General features: G+C 40.2%; 1 protein-coding gene across 4 annotated transcripts in view; it reads left to right on the top strand.

Moving 5' to 3' along the window:
* Positions 1-4138: 4138 nt before the first annotated feature.
* tmem161b (transmembrane protein 161B) overlaps positions 4139-21725 on the top strand; it is a 101855-nt gene continuing 84268 nt past the window's right edge. For 2 of the 4 annotated variants that reach the window (XM_072582836.1, XM_072582834.1), the window contains exons 1-2: positions 4139-4310; positions 7256-7359. In XM_072582836.1, coding sequence (XP_072438937.1) covers positions 4308-4310; positions 7256-7359 — 107 coding nt within the window. In that variant the 5' untranslated portion in view covers positions 4139-4307. Of the gene's footprint in view, positions 4311-7255; positions 7360-21725 lie in introns of those variants that run through there. The other 2 variants (XM_072582835.1, XM_072582839.1) reach the window with 2 other exon arrangements.

The raw sequence follows: 21725 nt of genomic DNA, 5'->3' as shown, positions 1-21725 counted from the left end.
CTACTTTTATTTCCAATAAACACGATTATTTAAATTTATTCTCAGTGATTTGGATGTTCTTGGAACAAACAAAATAAGACTGCGGTTAAGTAACAAGGGTTGCAACATTGAATACAAGGCAACTGTTCTGTTGATCATAAATGCATCAACACAATAACAGAGTGACATTAGCTAATATATACACAATAGCATTCATTGTGCCACATTATGGAATGAAACTGTTGTCAACAGAGACCAAATAAATACTGGAATAACATTAGCTTTAGATAAAAAGGCTTTAATCAAAATATTATTTCAAACAGAACAGAAATTTTGTGACAGGGGTTGAGATTTTCAATACTGAAGTGGGTAGCTCAAATCCTTACTTGAGTAGACAAGCAGGAGGCTGGAAGAGCATAGCAAGCCAGGTAGCATCAGGTGGTGGAAAAGTCCGAAGTTTCAGGTATAACCCTTCTTCAGGAATGGAGGTGGGGGTAGGCGTTATAGGTGGGGAGAGAGACGGAATGGTGAGATAGTGATAGGTGAATGTAGGTGGTAGGTATAATCTAGTAGGTTGATAGGAGGAATGAATCGGTTGGTAGCTAGAAGGAGCAGTCGGTTGGAGAGATGGCAGAGTTGGAAAGGGCATCAGGGGATAGGTGGGAAGGTTTTTTGAAATTGAAGAACTCAATGTTGAGTCCTCCAGGCTGTAGGCTGCCCAGGCAGAAGGTGAGGTGTTGATCTTCCAATTTGCAGTCTGATTCACTGTGGCAATGGAGGAGACAGAGGATGGACGTCTGGATTAGTGGTGCTGGAAGAGCACAGCAGTTCAGGCAGCATCCATTCCAGCATCTGCAGTCATTGTTTTTACCTAGAGGATGGACGCCAGAGAGGGAGTGGGAAGGGGAATTGAAATGGAGGAGACCAGGAGGTCAGGCACCATACTCAGCAGAACCACTTCAATATAACCTCCAATGTATCGTCTCCAATAACTAAGCTCAGTTTTCAGCTGTCTGAGGCAAAGAGTACCTGAGGAAAAGAATTGCAAAGACTAACATCATGGTTTAACACACAGCAATGATATCCAGGCTACTAAATACTTCAGAGACCTGGAAATCTCACAGTGGGCACATTTCGGCATTGGAGAAATACCATCAATGATAACTTTGCAATATTCTCCAAAACTGGAGTGAAGGAAGACAGTCAAATCGCACCATCCTCTCCAGAGTTAACTTGTCTAGCATTAAGATGCTAATCACTCAAAACCAGCTCAGGTTAGAAAATGTTGCTCACATTCATAACACCAAAATTCCATGGAAACTGTCCTTCTCTGAATTTGGTTGCAGCACAAGATTCCAATATGAACAATGCAAATGTTTCAGGAATGTCCTCAGTATATCCTTGAAAAAATTAAACAGCCACTAGAATTAATGACAGTTGTCCTCCAAAGCTGTTGAGTGGGACAGTTCATTTGCAAAGGCATTGAGAAACTTTGTTAGAAACATAAGGGGGAAAATTGAGGCCTACTAAGAATTCATCCATCCACCCCTTCAAATACCATCTATGTCACACATAACAGAGACTGTGGATTTGGCATCAGATGAATCAGCTAGCCAAGAAAACATGGAAACAGAGTGGAAAGAAGTCATTTTCCTATCCTGAGGGATTGCCCAAGGAGACTTGTTCCACGGGGCTATAACATTGATAGTGGTTGTCCTCACTTGTCATCTGCATCATAGATAACCAGGAATTTATTTCTATGCTGGGCTGACTGAGTCTGGTCTATATGTGACTTCAGACATACAGCTATGTGGTTGGCTTTTAACTGCCCTCTAATATGGCATTTAATTGCAAAATCTCTGAAAAGTCAAAATGGAATGCATTCGGATGGACCACCTTGCATCAACTAATGACAATGGTAAACTCAGCGTTGTCGACCTGTAAATACCTCTTCAACAACATTTGGGACTAGTGCCAACATTTTGTAGACTATTCAAGTAAAAGACTCAAAAACATGTTTTGATTTGATTTATTGTTGTCATTTGTACCTAAGTACAGTGAAACGTTTTGTTTTGCAAGCAGTACAGGCAGATCATAACAAAAAAAGGACATACAGGTCATAGGCTGCTTAGACAGAGTGACACATACGAGGTGCATAAAAGCAGGATCAACATTGGCTTTGAAATTTGACAGAAACAAAGACACGTATGAGAATTCTTTCATGCATCGCATTCTAACCAGAACTCCATCAATAAGCACATCGATTTAGATCGTATCTACCTTCCCTTGAAAAAAAACGAACCAGAAATGATGTCACCCACCTTAAGAAACCAAGACCTATAAACAGAAAGGTGGGACACACAGCGCTTCACTGGAGACTCTCACTGATGATGTTACCTAGTATGGTGACAAAACGCCTGAAAACAAACTTCGAGCTCATACTTATTAGAGAGATCTGTTCAATAGTCTAAGGTCATTTTGGGAAATTATACCATATGGTGTCCCAAACAACACCATCGCTATTCCTGGGTTTGACCTGTTCCACTAGCAGATGTCAGAAGAAAGGTATAAGGTTAGGATGGAGAAGCACTAGGAATCGCCAACATTGCCTCTGGACCTCATGAAGTTTCATGTATTAATCTAACCATCACTCCTTGACATTCAATGGCATCATCATCACTATCAACACTCTAGGGGTTACCATTGAGCAGAAAACTGAACTGAAACTAATCATATAAGCACTGTGGCTAAACAGTAGATCAGAATCTAGAACTCTTGCAGCAAGGAACTCATTTCCTGACTGTTCAAAACCTATCCACCCAAAACAAGGCAGAAGTCAGGAGTGTGTTAGAATACTTGCTGCTTGCCTGGATGAATCCATCCAGGACAAAGCAGCATTTATGATCAGTGAAATTGTTTTAGATAAGGGTGTTAAAAATCCAAAGTCCCCTTTCTTTCTCACCATAAAGTTTCACTGGTTGTGAAATCTAAAAATGCTTAAAATTAAAATTGTTATTCTAATGTCAAGAAAGCAGGAGATAATCTGAAGTTGGACAAAATAAGTTTAATCAACTTTTTGAAATGCCTAACTTCACCGGAGGTTGACTGATGATGATACCTAGTATGGTGACAAAACATCTGAAAATGAACCTTCCAACTCAGCAAGCAAATTTACATCCAGAGTTTATACATCCAGAGTTTATCAGAGATTATCACTAGCTTCCTGAAAAGTACATCCTGAAAATTTTACAGCTCAAGCATAATACTTTATAGCTCTCACCTCAACTCCTACACACTGATGGAATTTATATTGCAATGGGGAACATTCCCAGATTTTTTTTTCTGGAGTTGCATCAGATTACATGTTGGGGACTTTAAGTCTCACTTATTAAAACCTATCTTTTTGGCCAAACGCTTGGTCTTTTTTGCTGTCTTGGTGTCAATTTTTGTCTTATAGCACTCCTATGAAGCGCCTTGGGATAGTTGTGCAGCGTTAAAAGCAGTAACAGCATCCTTTGTGTCGTGGACAGGTGAAATGGTGCAAAGTAATTCCTTCAGCAAGATTAAAAAAAAACACTATTCTCCATTTGAGAAAACACTATTCTCCACCTAGAATCTGGTTTGTATGGATTTGCTCTCAATCGAGCAGACGTGTTCTCCACTCTTAACGCCTACCATTAAACACGAGCAGGAGTTTACTGTCATTAACACTCGCTCTTCCTCCCTCTCTATCAGCAGCATTTAAAATAAAACGAACTTTTTCCAGCCCCCCCCCAGAAGAACAGTCAAATTTGACTCAAATTATTAAGTATTTTTCTCTCTCCACAGATACTGTAATACCTGTAGAATTTCTCTTGAGATTTCAGCTCCTTCACCAACATGGCACCTAGTAGTGATGGTCAGAGGATGCAAGGGGGGCCTTTCTAACCTCCCGGCACGTCAAGGTGCGGCGCCCGAACACATCCCTGTACAAATCATGCTTTAAAAAAAACACATTAATTAAAGCTCGCCGATTCTATCATGGCGGCTTCCTGGTTCAGACGCCAACGTTAGAGAAAAAGAAGAAAAAGACATCGCCGAATCATTGCGGATATTTGAGCGGGCTGTGTTTCCCAAGAAGTGATGAGATTCTGAGTGGCGGCAGCGAAGGACAAGGGCAGTCCGGGGTCCTTCATGACCTCTAACTGGAAGTAGAGGTTGAGCCATGGCGCCTGTCGGTTACTTGGAGCCGGTGTGTACCCGTAGCGGGGTTTTATGAGGACCGTTTGGAGAGGAGTGGGAGGCACGCCCCGGCGGTCTGTTCGTTGGCCCTCTTGCAGCCGGACAATATGGTGAGTGTGATGGTCGGCCCATTAGTGTCATCGCCTCCCTCTCACCCCCAGCCAGAGTCGGGCATGATTCTCGAGTACAACCAGTCAGGATGGCTCTCACATTTAATCCCAGGAAGGAGACTACGGGGTAGGCCCCATTTGCCTCACTGCTTGGGGGAACCCAGCGATTTCGTATTTGTGCAAATCTGCTCTTTTTTTCTTAAACGCATTCTGTCACTCCTGTAATGATTCCCGATAAGTACATCGCCTGGGGATTTGTTTCTGGCTCTTGAAATACTTGAGCTGTTTCCTCCCCCACCACCCACCCCATACTTGTTTGTTATGTTACATCTTAATCCCCACTATTTGCGAGTAATCAGAAGGCAGACATATTATTGACTGAAAACAACAAATGCTGGAGATCACAGCGGGTCAGACAGCATCCATGGAGAGAGAGAGAGAGAGTGCAAGCTAACTTTTTGAGTCTAGATGACTCTTCTTCAGAGTGAAGTGTGGAGGGACAGCATTTATGCTAATTTATGCTATAGTTTGGGGCGGGAGTGGATGTAGGGTGCTGATAGAAAAACAATGTATTATTGACTTGAGGTGAGGCTCATTGATAGTACAAGGTATCACCTTTTTTTGTTTTGAAGTATTTATAGTTGTCACGTCCAAAGAGAATTGAAAGTTATTTCAAGTATGGATATTTAAAATTAAGACAATAGTTGTCTATATCGCCAGAACTAGATTCCAACTGTTTTAATGTAAATGCTTAATTAAAGTATGACAGTAGATCAGAGTGGAATAATAAGTAAAAATGTTAAAAATGGCAGATGTTTTAAATTTTTTGGGTCAACATTGGCAATACCTTGCTTAATTACTTTCAGGGATCAATGATTTTTTTTTGATGCTAAGATTTTTTGAAAAGGAAACAAATACGTAGGGCAGAGTCCAGAAAAGGGGAAATTGGACTGAATGTTATTGGGATGATTTACTTTCTGATCCATTGAACACCATTTGGGTGAATGGTTTCATTATGCTGTGATGTTTGAGTCTGGTTCCAATTTGAAGGGGATTAAAGCCTGATTTCCTATTCTCTTAAACTGTCAATCCACCTGAAAAAATACTTATTAAAAGTTACCACATATATAGTCTTTCATCTCCAAACACTTTAAAGCTTTAAACACTAATAAAGTTAATTTTGAAGTAAGGCAGAGAATGGAGGAAATACTTAAGATTAATTATCTTTATTCTGATTTAGAAATTAAGGGTTTAAATATCCTGTTATGCAAAAGCAAATATAAGAATGGGGTAAGGGGAGGAGAGAACTTGTGAATTAAACTGAGGTGTTCAGTTAAGTGGATCACCTAGGTTGCATTTAAGCTTCCCAATGTACAGGGGAAACTGGATTGTAGGCTGAGGGTATAAAGTGCTAATTTGAAAAAAAGTATAAATAATTCACTGTTTCAATTGTGATTTGTCTGGGTTTCTGGATGGTGGGAAGGAAGAAGGAAAAAGGATAAATGTTGCATTTTCTGTGCATGTATAGTGGAGAGATTGGGGCGCTGTGGGGAAGGGAGTAGGTTTTCGCAGTAATTGAAGACTAATGGGACTAGTCCTGTTGAAATGTCAAAAAGAGAAGGAAAGATGTGTTTGGTGGAGATAATGCTGAAGGGGTAGAAATTACTGAGGATTGTCTGCTGGAGACTGATGGGCTGTTTGTTGATGAAAAGTGGAATGCTTCTTAGATCTGGAAATCAAGAGGCGAGGACAGGATTGTGGGAAATTGGATTAAAATGCTTGGGCTCCCTGTCAACTACAATAGTGTGAAATCTTTGGGTTGGGAAAAAGGAAGGAATATTGGAAGTACTGGTACGGAAGGTGACATTATTGAGTAAATGCAGCAAGAGAAAGACAACACATTGGAATACCTTGCATTCTGGATGAAGGGCTCTGACCCAAAATGTCAATTCTCCTGCTCCTGGGATGCTGCCTGACCTGCTGTGCTTTTCCAGCAACACACACTTGACCATGGAACATATGGTGAGAAGAGAGAGTTGTGGTTTTGTAGTTAACACAAAGTAGACTATCCATCTGGTGGTACAATGAAAGAATGGTATTGCAATGGATTCTGTAAATGTGTCACTTCCTAATATTTTTAAGAGTCTGGAAGAATTTGATCTTGACTGTGGAAGAAGAATAAACGTAAATGCATCTAAAAGAACTATGTTGATGTACACACAGCTTGCCTGAAATTCATCCTTTTGTAAACTAAATGTCTGTCGTACAACAGATCCATACAGTTGGATTTAACTATCATATCTTCCACAGTTTCCCCGGAAGCCGATCATCCGAGTGTGATTCTGATTGCAAGCCTATGCGTGACAAAGTTAAATATTTGTCCAATATTCTTTCAGTTCTATTTGCAGAAGAAAAATTGGTAACAATTACAATATAAAACCAAGTCATCCAATCTAAATTTGTGTCAGTATTTACTTTTCAAAACTGCAAATAGTTCTTATCGTTTTTTTAATCTTAAATTGCTATCCAACCTAATACTGAATGACAACCTTGTCCTTACCTCAACTATAGACCTTAGAGGTGAACTCCATTGTGCAACAACTGTATATGCGAAAAGTTTTATTCTGCTTGAAAACATTTGCCTTCAGTGATGTAAAAATTGGCCCTCTTTCCTTCACTTCGGGAAACAATTTTGTTTTTAAGCAAATTGCCCATACTTTGATAATTTTCAATGCGTCTTTCATATAATGTAGTAATTTGTGTCATATGAAGAATAGTCCAAAGTCTCAAGGTCATTTGAAGTTTCATTGTTTGCTACTTTGTACTATAGTTTGGACACTTTAGAATTCCTTTGGTTACTGAAATAAAATTAATTTGTTGTGAAATATTATCCAACCATTGGAACAATATCACCTGTGGTTCACACTGACTTCTTTCCCTTCCAGGGTATTATAGGTGTGCAATTAGTGGTTACTATGGTAATGGCCAGTATCATACAGAAGATCACACCTCACTACTCACTTGCTCGCTGGTTGCTTTGTAATGGAAGGTATGGGATTACTTTCAAATAAGATGTAATCAGACCAATGTTTTGATATTGCAGCTTATGTTCAATATGCCATTTTAGATCAATTATCTTTTTGTCACACTAATAGACTTTGCATAAGAGGGAATTTCCTTATGTTCAGTCAGTGTTTTATTTATTTCCAATTAGATTATTGCCTACCATTTCTGAATAGTGAAAGAGCTTTCTTTTTTTCAAACAGTGATTTAAAATTAACTTAGATGGAGGTCAGGAAATCAAAATTTTGCAGATGTTTGAAAGCAAAGCTTTTGAAACACTCAGCAGGCTAGACAAACAGTTATTAAGAACACACATGGACAGTTTGCATTTGCTTCCTTCGGAGTACTTCCTCAGAATTGGTGATGCTAGAATTGTCCTTTCTTATCCATGGAAATGATGGGGGGGAGAAACCTTTGCATAAAATATGGTCTTGATTGCTAGCCAGGCTTCTTGGGATTTTAATTGTGCAGGTGTAGCTGGAATGGCAATACTAGGTCTCACAGTTCACTATTCATCACTTTTTGCTTTAAGTAGATTGAATGCTTTGAATAGGTTATATGGGAATTGTTTTTCATGGGATTATAACTTGTTGCAAAGACAGGAAGATCAAGAGAATAAGATTCAGAGAAGGAAGGCCAAATTAAAATATATTTTGTGAAGCAAATGTTTATCTCTGATCCATGGTCTGCCTCTCATCGGGAATATGATAGATGTATACTGCTTTTGATGGCCCGCACAAGGTGGAACACATGGTTTTGGGTTTCTAGAGGTTGAGTCATAGAGTTATACAGCATAGAAACAGGCCCTTTGGTTCACAATGTCTATGCTTACCAACAAAATACTAAGCTAATACCATTTGTCTGGACTTCGTTGGTTGATAGATTATAATGCCTGGCATTTTAAATACCTATTCAGTTGTTCTTAAATTTTGCGAGAGTAACTGGCTGCACAACTCTCTTGGGGACCACGTTCCGTATTTCTACCATCTTCTGGATGAGATCTTTTTTTTTTAATCGAGTTGTACAGCACAGAAACAGACCCTTTGGTTCATCTTATCCATGCTGACCAAGTTTACAAAACTAAACTAGTCCCACTTGCCTGCATTTGGTCAACGTCTCTCTAAACCTTTCCTATTCATTTAACTGTACAAATATTTTTAAAATGTCGCAACTGTACCTGTATCACCCACTTCCTCCACGGTTCATTCCACATACAAACCACCCTCTATGTGAAAACGTTGCCCCTCAGGTCCCTTCTAAAGCTTTCCCCTCTCACTTTTAAAAATATGGTTCCTAGTTTTGAACAGCCCACTCTCTGGACAAGGCCTTTGCTATTTCCCTCATGATTTTATAAATCTCTATCAGGTCAATTTCCTATGCTCCAGTGAAAAAAGTCTTCGCTTATCCAGCCTCTTTTTATAACTCAAACCTCCAGTCTCAGCAACATCTTAGTAAATCTTTCCTGAGCCTTCTCCAGTTTAATAATATTTTTCCTGTAATTGGCCAACCAGAACTGTAAACAGTCAAAAAATGGCCTCACCCAATGTCCTGTGCTACCTCAACATGGCATCCTAACCTCCATACTTAATGGTCTGAGCAAAATGGCAAGCGTGCTAAACATCTTCTTAACTACCTTGTCTACTTGTGACACAAGTTTCAAAGATCTATGTGCTTGAAACCCCCAGGTCTATCTGTTTGATAACACCACCCAGAGCGCTACAATTACCTGTATAAGCCCTGCCCTTGTATATTTTACCAAAATGTACTTACCTTGCATTTATCCAAGTTAAACTCCATCTGCCACTCCTTAACCCATTGGCCTGGTAGATCAAGATCCCTTTGTAATCTTCGTTAACCTTCTTCACTGTCAATGACACCACCAATTTTGGTGCCATCTAACTTACTAACCATACCTCCTAAATTCTCATCCAAATCATTTGTAGAAATTACAAGCAGCAATGGACCCAGGACCAATCCGTGCGGAACACCGCTGGACACACGCCTCCAGTCCAAAAACTCTCCACCACCACTGTCTGTCTCCCATTGTCAAGCCAACTTTGTTTCTGATTGGCAAGCTCTTCCTGAATCCCATTTGATATAACTTTTCTAATCAGTTTACAGTGTGTAACCTTGTCAAAGGCCTCACTAAAGTCCATGTAGACAAGGTCTACCACTCTGCTTCATCTTTCTTTTTGGTTATGTTCTCAATCCACTCAGTCAAGTTTGTGATTCATGATTTCCCATGCACAAAGCCATATTGACTATCCCTAATCAGCCCTTGCCTCCCCAAATTGCACACCACTGATGTCAGATCCACTGGTGTATAGTTCCCAAGCTTCTCCTTGCAGCAAAGGCACAATATTCACCAATCTTTAGTCCTCCAGCATCTCACTCGTGGGTGTCAATGATACAAATATCTCTGCTTGAACTCCACAATTTGTTCCCTAATGTTCACCATGTTGTGGGATAGATTTGATTGTTTTCCAGGAGATTCAACCAGGAGATTTTTAAAGGCCACTAGCACCTTTTTCTCTGATTTCCTGTACTCACCTTAAAGTTGTGCCCTCAAGTCTTAGATTCATCTACCATAGGGAAAAGATTCTTACAATCGATCTTGTCTATGCCCCTCATAATTTTGTATACTTCAGTCAGATTCCCACTGAGCTTCTTGTACTCTAAGGAAAATGATTCCAACCTATGCAGTCTTTCCTAGTAATTGAGACTTTTCATTCCAAGCAACATGCTGCTGAATCTCATCTTCAATCTGTCAAACTGCAATCTCATCCTTCTGATAGTGTGGTAACTATAACTGTATGTAGTACTCCATCTGGTGCCTAACTGATATTTTATAATGTTGTAACAAGAGATTGTTGCTCCTACATTCTACAACCTGACTAATGAAGGCAAGCATCCCGTACCACCTTCACCACTGTGTCCATCTGTGCTGACACCTTCAGGGATCTATGAACTTCTACACAAAGGTCCCTTTGTTGCTCAGTACTCCCTTGAGACCTAATGTTTAATTTGTATATCCTTGCCTGATTAGATCTCCCAAAATGCAGCACCTCTGACTTCTTGGAGTTAATTTCTATCTGCCATTATTTTTCCAAATTGATCAGCTGATCAATGTCGGACTAGAGACTGAGATCTAGTAGAAAGTGAGGACTGCAGATGCTGGAGATCAGAGTCAAGAGTATGGTGCTGGAAAAGCACAGCAGGTCAGGCAGCATCTGAAGTGCAGGAGAATTGACGTTTCAGGCATCAGCCCAGGGCTCATGTCTGAAACATCAATTTGCCTGCTCCTCGAATGCTGCCTGACCTGCTGTGCTTTTCCAGCACCACACACCCAACTATAGACTGAGACCATCATTCTCACTGTCAACAACCCCACCAATTTTCGTGTCAGCTGCAAACTTACTAATTATGCCTTACATTCAATGGGCTCTTACTTTTTGGACCAGCGTCCAATGTGTGGGACTTTGTCCCTCTATATAAACTGTGCTATTCTCATTGGTATATTTACTCACCTTCTAACAAATCACTCAGACAGGGTCTCCCTCCAATAAATGTGTGTTGACTATCCCTGATCAATCCCTGCCTTTCCAAGTATGGCTCTGAATTTTTTTCAATAATTTACCTAGCACTGACGTAAGATTGACCGGTCTCTAAATCCCTGGTCATAAAGATGCATTAATCCTGAAGATACTAAAACATCTAATACCTTCTTGTTAATCTTCACTTGTTCTAAAACCTCACAATCTAACTGAAATCCTCAGCTATAATGTCTTTTTCCTCTGAGAATACAGATGAGAAATATTCATTTAAGACCTCACCCACATCCTCTGGTTCCATGCTCAGATTCCTTCTTTGGTCTTTAATAAGTCACACTCTTTTTCTGGTAATCAACTTACTCGTAAACTTGAAGACATTTTTTTGAAGTATGTTTTCTTGTTTCCTCTCTGCCAAGGTCCCCTTTTTGCCCTCCTGATTTATTTTTAATGCATTTCCCTAAACTCTATACTTTTAAAGGGCCTCCTCTATTGTTAATCATAGAATTCCGACAGCGTGGAAACCAGCCATTCAGTCCATTCAGTCATTGGAGGGAATCCTGAGGGACAGGATGTACATGTATTTGGAAAGGCAAGGACTGATTCGGGATAGTCATCATGGCTTTGTGCGTGGGAAATCATGTCTCACAAACTTGATTGAGTATTTTGAAGAAGTAACAAAGAAGATTGATGAGGGCAGAGCAGTAGATGTGATCTATATGGACTTCAGTAAGGTGTTCGACAAGGTTCCCCATGGGAGACTGATTAACAAGGTTAGATCTCATGGAATACAGGGAGAACTAGCCATTTGGCTACAGAACTGGCTCAAAGGTGGAAGACAGAGGGTGGTGGTGGAGGGTTGTTTTTCAGACTGAGGCCTGTGACCAGTGGAGTGCCACAAGGATCAGTGCTAGGCTCTCTACTTTTTGTCATTTACATAAATGATTTGGATGCGAGCATAAGAGGTACAGTTAGTAAGTTTCAGATGTCACCAAAATTGGAGGTGTAGTGGACAGCGAAGAGGGTTACCTCAGATGACAACAGGATCTTGACCAAATGGGCCAGTGGGCTGAGAAGTGGCAGATGGAGTTTAATTCAGATAAATGTGAAGTGCTGCATTTTGGGAAAGCAAATCTTAGCAGGACTTATACACTTAATGGTAAGGTCCTCGGGAGTATTGCTGAACAAAGAGACCTTGGAATGCAAGTTCATAGCTCCTTGAAAGTGGAGTCGCAGGTATATAGGACAGTGAAGAAGGTGTTTGGTATGCTTTCCTTTATTGGTCAGAGTATTGAGTACAGGAGTTGGGAGGTCATGTTGCGGCTGTACAGGACATTGGTTGGAATATTGCAAGTAATTTTGGTCTCCTTCCTATTGGAAAGATGTTGTGAAACTTGAAAGGGTTCAGAAAAGGTTTACAAGGATGTTGCCAGGGTTGGAGGATCTGAGCTACAGGGAGAGGTTGAACAGGCTGGGGCTGTTTTCCCTGGAGTGTCGGAGGCTGAGGGGTGACCTTATAGAGGTTTACAAAATTGAGGGGCATGGATAGGATAAATCGACAAAGTCTTTTCCCTGGGGTCGTGGAGTCCAGAGTTAGAGGGCATAGGTTTAGGGTGAGAGGGGAAAGATATAAAAGAGACCTAAGGGGTAACGTTTTCACACAGAGGGTGGTACGTGTATGGAATGAGCTGCCGGAGGATGTGGTGGAGGCTGGTACAATTGCAACATTTAAGAGGCATTTGGATGGGTATATGAATAGGAAGGGTTTGGAGGGATATGGGCTGGGTGCTGGCAGGTGGGTGAGATCGGGTTGGGATATCTGGTCGGCATGGACGGGTTGGACCGAAGGGTCTGTTTCCATGCTGTACATCTCTATGACTATGACTATCAAGGCAACACCACCCCTTCAAATAACCACCCACCCAGACCCAACCCCTGTCACTGTTACCCTGCATTTCTATGGATAATCTACTTAGCCTGCACATACCTGCACTCTCGGGCCATTTAGCATGGCTAGTCCATCTAATCAGCACGTTAGATTCCTTACAGTATGGAAGCAGGCCCTTCGGCCCAACTAGTCCACACTGACCCTCCAAAGAGTAACCCACCCAGACCCATTCCCCAACTCTACGGACAATTTAACTTGGCCAATTCACCTAACCTGCACATCTTTGGATTGTGGGAGGAATCCAGAGCACCCGGAGGAAACCCACGTAGACACGGGGAGAACATGCAAACTCCACACAGACAGTCGCCCAAGGCTGGGATTGAACCCGGGTCCCTGGCACTGTGGAGCAGCAGTGCTAACCACTGAACCACTGTGCTGCCCTAATACTCTATACGGTCAAAGTCTACAATAATAATTCACAGAAGCACAGTCTATTTAATATAGAAAGGTATCCCAGGTGTTTGGAAAGTGAGAGATCTGACAAAAATGTCTCCCAACCTAAAAGGCAACATCATGAGGTTCAAAATGCTCAATCTAAGAAATAACGCTGAGCGCCCAGATAGCATAACATTAATGATGGGGTAAACTGGATGTCATGAATAAGTGGCTATAGCTGTAAAAACAATTACTTCAAAAGATTAGAGGATAGTAGGTAGCTACAGACTGGAAGGATGTCATAGAATTTGAACACGTTATGAACATGGGTGAATCAAGCAACAGTTGAAGTTAATCTTTGAACTGTGGGAGGAAACCCGTGCAGGCACGGGAAGAATGTGCAAACTCCACATAGACAATTGCCCAAGGCTGGAATTGAACTCAGCTCCATGGCGCCGTGAGGCAGCAGTACTGATCATTGAGTGATTAGTAATGTGCTGTACATTCTTTATTTTTCATTAACAATTTATGTATCCATTGACATCCAAGGTTCTCTTGACTTGCTGCTCTTGCTGTTCACTGTGAGGAAACATGCTGACCCTGAATTCTCATTATACGACTTTCAAAAGGCTCCCACTTTGCAAATGTAGACTCACCTGCAAGTAGCTGCTCACAGTCTGTTTATCAGATTTTGTCTAATAATATTGAAATTGGCCTTCCCCCAATTTAGACACTGAAACGTTTACACTATCTTTATCTCTTTATGTATTGACTTTGAAGCTTGGAATTATGGTTACTATCCCCAAAACACTCGCCCACTGAAGCTTCAACCACTTGACTGACTTCATTCCCTCGGATTAGGTCAAGCACTGCCCCTTCTCACTTAGGACTATTATGTACTGGCATGCACTCCAAAAGTTATACCTCATCTCATCCTTTCACACTAAGGCAATCCTAGTTAATGTTGGCAAAGTTGAAATCCCCTACAGCAATAATTCTACATTTCTCTCACTTTTCTGTTATTTGCTTAAAGATCTGCTCTTCTATTTCCTTCTGCTTGTTGGGGGGCCTTTAGTTTAATTCTTCTAGGACATCCTCCCTCATTACTGCAGTGATGAGTTCCCTTATCAGTAAGTATTGAGTATCATGTATTCAATCTCCTACTTTTATTTTTCACCCTATAATAATAGTTTCCCCAGTATGGGTTAACATTCTGTTGGTTGTCTTCCTTATGTGAATAATTTTCAATGTTTGCCCCAGCATAGCTTTTCTGAACAGTTAAGGTTTTAATTTCTAGCCATTTTTGACCACTGTGGTTTGCTGGTTTGGGATTGTGTTATAAGGTATTTTGTGTTGTCTGTCTTAGGAATTATCACTGAAACAAATTTCTTTTGTACAGGATCATTCTTAAACCAGTATAAATGTTTGTTGCCTACTTGCCCTTGGGCAGCCTTGTATGTTATATTAGTTCATGTTTGTCACTTGATTTCTTATCATTGGTTTTCAGGAGGTAAATTGAAAGCAAACAATAACCTTGCCAAATTTGGAAAATCTATAGCATTCTTAATGTTAACAAGATAATAATCATTGACATTAGTTTGAAACTTTTGGTGCTGGGATAAAGACAGAAATCTAACCGAGTGTAATCAACATCCAATTCATACAATTACTTTGTTGCCTGAGGCAAATGTTTGACTTGCAATCTAGCCTTCATTACAGAAGGTCAATGAGATTGCTTCTCTGTTTTAAAAAGTGCTTTGGTATGTTTTATTTGTCTTCTTGTTCAGATGCATTTGCTTGTGATTCGTCCAAATCCTGGCACTGTGACCCTATTTTGTTGCCTGCTGCTGTTGTTTAAGAATCCAAACCCTTTGCTTCTCTATCCCTGAATCACCTGGTGGTATACATAAATATATGCAGCTATTTCATTTTGCTATTGATTGGAAGTATGATGGTATCATGAAGCACTGACTTTGCCCAAAAACACAATGGGAGCAATAGAAGACCAAACAGCCAGTGGTGCCTATTCTGTCATTCACTACGGCCATGGCTGAGTTTGGACTTCAGTTCCATTTTCTAGCTTGCTGTCTGTATCCCTTAATTGGCTGAGACCACAAATCTGTTTATTCCAACTTTAAATGAATTCAACAATGGAGTTTCCACAACCCTTTAAGTTGAAGTGTTTTTTTCTCATATCCCTTCTAAATTCATAGCCCTTTATTGTGAGACTGTTTAGATTTCCCAATAAGTGGAATTAAGTTCTCACTCAACTCTATCAAACTTTTTCAGAATTTTTTATGTTTCAATTCTAAATTCCAAATGTATAGGCCCAATTTACTCAGCTTTCTATTCCAGGGATCAATTTGCTGAGCCTTTTTTGTACTGCTTCCGGTCCAAGTATAACCTTGCATCCAATACTTTTCTTATCTCTAATGAAATATTATGACTGACACCTCCAAAAGAACTTGTAAATGTATTCATGGCAGAAGGGCTCCAAGATCAGTGCCCAATCTTAAGTCAACATTCCCATTGTTGGATATTGGAGGATCAGTGCAGACTTGATGGGCTGAATATCCTGTTTCTGCGCAATAGGGATTTTATTTCAAGGGTCTGCTTAAGAAGAGAAAAGAAGATCCTTACTTAAATCTGGAGACCAAAACTCAGTACAATACTCCAGATGTTATTTTATCAACCTATAGAGTTGTTGCAAATCTTCTTTATTCCTATACTTCAATTCTCTTTCAGGAAAGGCTAACATGCAATTTGCCTTTATAATTGCTTGCTGCATTTGAATGATACCTTTGTGCACCTTACACGTTAAAACTTAAAAATTTCATACCTTTCAAAATAAATCTGCTTTTCTATTCTGACAACCAAAGTGGCTAAGTTCACATTTCCCTACATTTTATTCCATTTGCCAGCTTGTTACCCACTCTTGCCATTACCTGTCTGTGCCTTCCTCACAACCTGGCTTGGTATCATCAACTTTGATACACTACTGTCTCTTCATCCAAGTTATTAGTGTAGATGGTAATAGCACTGATCCTAATAGCACTCCACTATTCACTATTCACCAACTTGAAAATGCCCTGTCTCCCACCACTTTCTGTAGTATTTGACAACATTAAACCTGTTGGTACCATTCTCAAATCTTGGGCGTTTTGGAGAACCATAACAAGCACATAGACTATCTCTGTAACTATCTCTTTTAGAGCTCGAGGCTTTAGGCCAAGGGTATGTTAGGTTATCATCCCTTGAGTTTTCAAGTATCTTTACTCTGCTGATATAATTTTTTACCCTCTCATTTCAGTCTCTAAAGTTACCATTTGTTTCTGGTATAAAATTTGTATCTTCTACAGTCTAGTCAGACACAAAAATATTTGTTGAATATGTCTACCATTTCCTCACTCCCATAATAATCTCTTCTGTCTGTGCTTTGAAGGAGCCAACTACTGTCCCTTTTTATAGATGTTTTCTGATTGGCCTGTTCAGAGATGATGTTACCCACCTCTGGACCAGGTGTGAGTTAAACTCCGACCTCCTTGCCAGAGGGTGCTGTCACTATGCCATTAGAGCCCTCTTCTTTTTTATATACTTATAAACAGTTCTTACAATCTGTTTTTATAACTTGCTCACTTTTTTTCCTTTTCATTAACTTTTTGGTGGTCTTGTGCTGGTTTTAAAACACTCCTAATACTCAGACTGCTTACTTTTTGTTGCAACATTGTTAGCCTCTCCTTTTAATCTAATACTGTCCTTAACTTCCTAAGCTGTGAAAGAAATTTTGTAGGTGATGTTTTATTTTTCAGTAAAACATATTTTTGTTCACTGTTTTGAAATGTTTCTTTAAATGTTTCCCACTGTTCATTTATCTTCATACTATTGATTTTATTTGCCTAATTGATGTTAGTCAGTTCTCCCCAGTACCCATGTAATATGCTTTCTTTAAGACTCTCGATCGGGATTAGAGTATGCCTCTTTGAGACGTTTAATGGAATTCGATGGTGGTATGATCACTATTTCTCAGTGGAATGTTTACTTTGCTAATGAATGTGCTTTTGTGGAGGATGCTAGTGCAATCCAGCTAACTTATTGCCATATAAATGAACAGACTTGACATTGTGAGGTCATCTGCTGTTTCAGGTACCTAACTCTTGCTTCTGGCTAATGCCATCAATTTGGTATCTAAGATAATTTTGAAAGCCAACTGTAGGTACAAGTAGACCACAGACTGCAACAGCTCATCTGTAAAGTAAAATTTAAAGGGAATATTACATATCAAAGTTTGAATAGTCTGTATGAGGATAACAACTCTAAGAATAAAGTTGAGTTGAACCAGGAATCTCTGAGATCAGTGAACATATGGCACAGTTTACATGCTAGAAGCAGGATTTTGAATGTGCTTATTACAGGACAGTGGAATAAATAATGCACAGCTTTGTACCTTCTACCGATTGTCTTGATACCATACTTATAATGTTGAACTTTAGATGCTATAGTGCTGACAATGACTTCACCTGTCCAGATATTTTAGATTATATTAATTAACATTAGATATTGCAGCTAATTTGGTATTCATTCTAAACTTTGGATGTATGTATGCTCGCTGAGCTGGAAGGTTTAGTTTCACATGTTTCATCACCATACTACGTAACATCATCAGTGAGTCTCTGGATGAAGCACTGGTGGTATGGCCCACTTTCTATTTATGTGTTTAGGTTTCCATGGGTTGGTGACATCATTTCCTGTGATGATGCCATTTCCTGTTCTTTTTCTCAGGGGATGGTAAATGGGATCCAAGTCAATGTGTTTGTGGATAGAGTTCCGGTTGGAATACCATTCTTCTAGGAATTCTTGCACGTGTCTCTGTTTGGCTTGTCCTAGGATGGATATGTTATCCCAGTCGAAGTGATGTCCTTCGTCATCTGTATGTTAAAATAGTGAGTTTCGTCATGGCTTTTTGTAGCTAGTTGATGTTCCTGTATCCTGGTGGCTAGTTTTCTACCTGTTTGTCCAATGTGATGTTTCTTGCAAGGTATTTTCTAAATGACATTAGTTTTCCTTGTCTGTATAGGGTCCTCCAAATTCATTAGCTGCTGTTTTAGTGTGTTGGTGGGCTTGTGGGCTACCATGATGCCAAGAGATCTGAGTAATCTGGCAGTCATTTCAGTGCTGTCTTTGATGTAGAGAAGAGTGGCTAGGGTTTCTGAACGTGTTTTGTCTTTGATTTTGTTGTTGAGAAATCAGCGGAGTGTGTTCATCCAGAAAAAAAAAATTGCAAACAGCTATTCACTTGTGGAACATGGGCTCTCTGGCTAGCCAGCAGTTATTGCCTGTTCCCAGTTGCCCTTGAGAAGGTAGTAGTGAGTTGTCTTCTTGATCTGCCACAGTTCAAGTACTGTAGGTTGACCCACATTTCTTAAGGAGGGAATTCCAGGATTTTGACTTGGCATCAGTAAAGAAATGACAATAAATTGCTAAGTCAAGATGAAGAATGCCTTGGAGGAGAACTTGGGTTCTCATGTATCTACTGCCACTGTCTTTCTAGATGGAACTGTTTGTGGGTTTGGAAGGTGCTGTCTTAGGATTTTTGAATTTCTGCGGGCCATCTTGTAGATTGTACACATTGCTGCAACTGAGCGTCAGCGGTGGAGGGAGTAGGTGCTTGTGGATGTAGTGCCAATCATGTGGGCTGCTTTGTACTGGAAAGTATCTAGCTTCTTGAATGTTATTGGAGCTGCAGGCTCCAGTTCTAACAAATTCCCCTGTTCAGGCAAATGGGCAATATTCTATCACACTTTATGACTTGTGCCTTGTATATGAAAGACTGGGTCTGGGGAGTCAAACGGTGAGTTACTTACCTCAGTATTCCTAGCCTCTGACCTGCTGTTGTAACCACTGTACGTATATGGCAAGTCCAGTTGAGTTTCTGGTCAATGGCAACTCCCACGATGCTGATAGTGAAAGATTCAGTGATGGTAACACCATTGAATGTCAAGGAGTGGTGGTCAGACCATCTCTTATTGGAGTCAAGAATGTGGTGCTGGAAAAGCACAGCAGGTCAGGCAGCATCCACAGAGCAGGAGAATCAATGTTTCAGGCAAAAGCCCTTCATCAGGAATGAGGCTGTGAGCCGAGGGGGTAATTTTATCTCCCCACTCCCTCGGCTCACAGCTTCATTCCCGATGGAGGGCTTTTGCCCAAAATGTCGACTCTGCTGCCCCTCAGATGCTGCCTGACCTGTTGTACTTTTCCAGCACCAAGCTCTCGACTCTAATCTCCAGCATCTGCAGTCCTCACTTTCGCCATCTCTTTATTGGAGTTTGGTCATTGCCTGCATTTGTGTGGCATAAATGTCAGCACAAGTCTGGATATAGTCCACGTTTTTGAATTTGAACAGGGACTACTTCAGTATCTGAGGAGTCACGAATAGTGCTGAACCTTGTGCAATCGTTGGTAAACATCTCCACATCTGACCTTAATATGGAGCAGCTGAAGATGGTTGGGGCTAGAACTGAGGAACTCCTAAAGAGATATCCTGGAGCTGAGATGACTGACCTCCAAAAACCACAATGATCATCCTTTGTGCCAGGTCTGACTCCAACCATTGGAGAGTTTGCCCCCTGATTCCCATTGATTCCAGTTTTGCTCAGTCACATTAGAATGTGAGCCACCTACTTGACATGTCTAGGGTATGTGTGTATGTGTATTAGTTTAAATGTTTTTCATAAAATAGTCTTGGTTTGACCCAGCAATGCAGCTTTCAGTTGGAATTTTCTTTCTGTACATCTCCATCTTCGTGTTGCCCACTAACAACCTCTGCTCACTGGCCCATCGCACAATTGATGATAATTTAAAATATGTGCAAATTAAGACAGGTTAGAGATAAAACAAATAAAGCAGCCTTCTATATAACAGACAAAGCTATAGAAAACAACATGCCTTGCAGTGCCTGGCACCAAGGGTGACTGAACTCTGCCTGTGGAAGGACAAAGTTGGGGAAATAATACTGGTTCGACAGTGATGAAAACAGGCATTTTCAATAGAGAATTCTACAGTTATGAAAACGGATGTTTCTGCAGCCACAGGTGTGAAACCAGGATCGAATGTAGCCTCTCTGGTACTTTCATCTAGCATCTTACTAAGTGACTGTGGAGCTCTTTGATATCTACTTCATGGTTCAAGTGTCTCAGTTAGAATATAATGTTTTTAGGTATTGGAATTAAAGTTTGAAATAGAAAAAGTTAACATACAAGTACACCAAGTGATTTAGAAGGCAAATGGAATTTTGGCCCCTATTGCTAGGGCATTGGAGTTTAAGAAATAGGGAAATCTTATTAAAACTGTACAGAGTTGGTGAGGTCATACTCAGTACTGTGTACGTTAAGGTACTTGTATTTAACAAAGAATATATTGGCACTGGGGCCAGTTCAAAGAGATTTGACTAATCCTGATTCCTAGGATGAAGGGGTTTGAGAAGAATATTGCAGTGCTAAAGAGAGGATGAGTTGAGGACCAAATCTATCATCATAAAAACGAAATAATTGATGCTCTAAATCTGCAATTAAGTGTGAAAATACTGAAAAAGTTAAATAGATCTGGTTGAATTTGTAGAGGGAGAAACAGAATTAACGTTTTGAGTCTCAATGATCATTCTTTTGGACATGGAATCAACTTGGTTAGAGTCAAGGCAGTATAGCAGTACCATTTCACTACTGGATATATTCTATAAGTCACAGATTGGAAAATGGTCACTGACAGCTGTGAACTCTGAAGGCTGACTGTCTGTTTGGAAGAGACGAGAAATGAGAAACATGCAGAACAAATGAAAAATGGCAAGTCGTATATCTCCTTGGGCTACTGTTATCTTCAGCAAATGTGGCAGTGTTGGTCACCATGGTACAAATCAATGTCTTGAGGTACAGGAGACTGTCACTGTGTGTTGTGTAATGCTGCTGGAAACGGGTATCAAAAAAGGCCATCAATATCAAACTGTTTCAAACTTTGATGTCCAGTGCTAGTTCCAAAAGAAGGTAAGATATGCAGAGAGCAGAGAAAAGGAAGTTCAAAGTTAAGATGTCAGGATAGTGCAAATGGGGTAAAACTGTTCTAATTGACAGGAGAATCTGGAATCAGATTTGAGCTGGTAGACAGAAGAAGCAATAGTATTGAAAAAGACTTTTATGCAGCGATTGATTTGGATCTGCAATGCACTGCCTGAGAGAGTGGTTGAAGTGGATTCAGACAAGACACTCAAAAGGAAATTGGACATTATTTGAAAAGTAGGGGAAGTGAAACTAGGAAAGTTGTATTTTCAGAGAGCTAATAAGAACACAGCAGTCCAAGCTTTCCTGACTGACTGCTACTTGGGGGGAAAAAAGCAATTTATATCAGGTTTCATCAGTAATGTGTAAATAGCGATTTATTATAACACACGCGACTTTAATAAGAGCAGAGAAAAGGAAGGATTTCTAAACTGTT

The sequence above is a fragment of the Chiloscyllium punctatum genome, chromosome 2 (genome assembly GCF_047496795.1).
Source record: "Chiloscyllium punctatum isolate Juve2018m chromosome 2, sChiPun1.3, whole genome shotgun sequence".
NCBI classification, from domain to species: Eukaryota; Metazoa; Chordata; class Chondrichthyes; order Orectolobiformes; family Hemiscylliidae; genus Chiloscyllium; species Chiloscyllium punctatum.
This window is presented reverse-complemented; position numbering and strand designations above follow the sequence as displayed.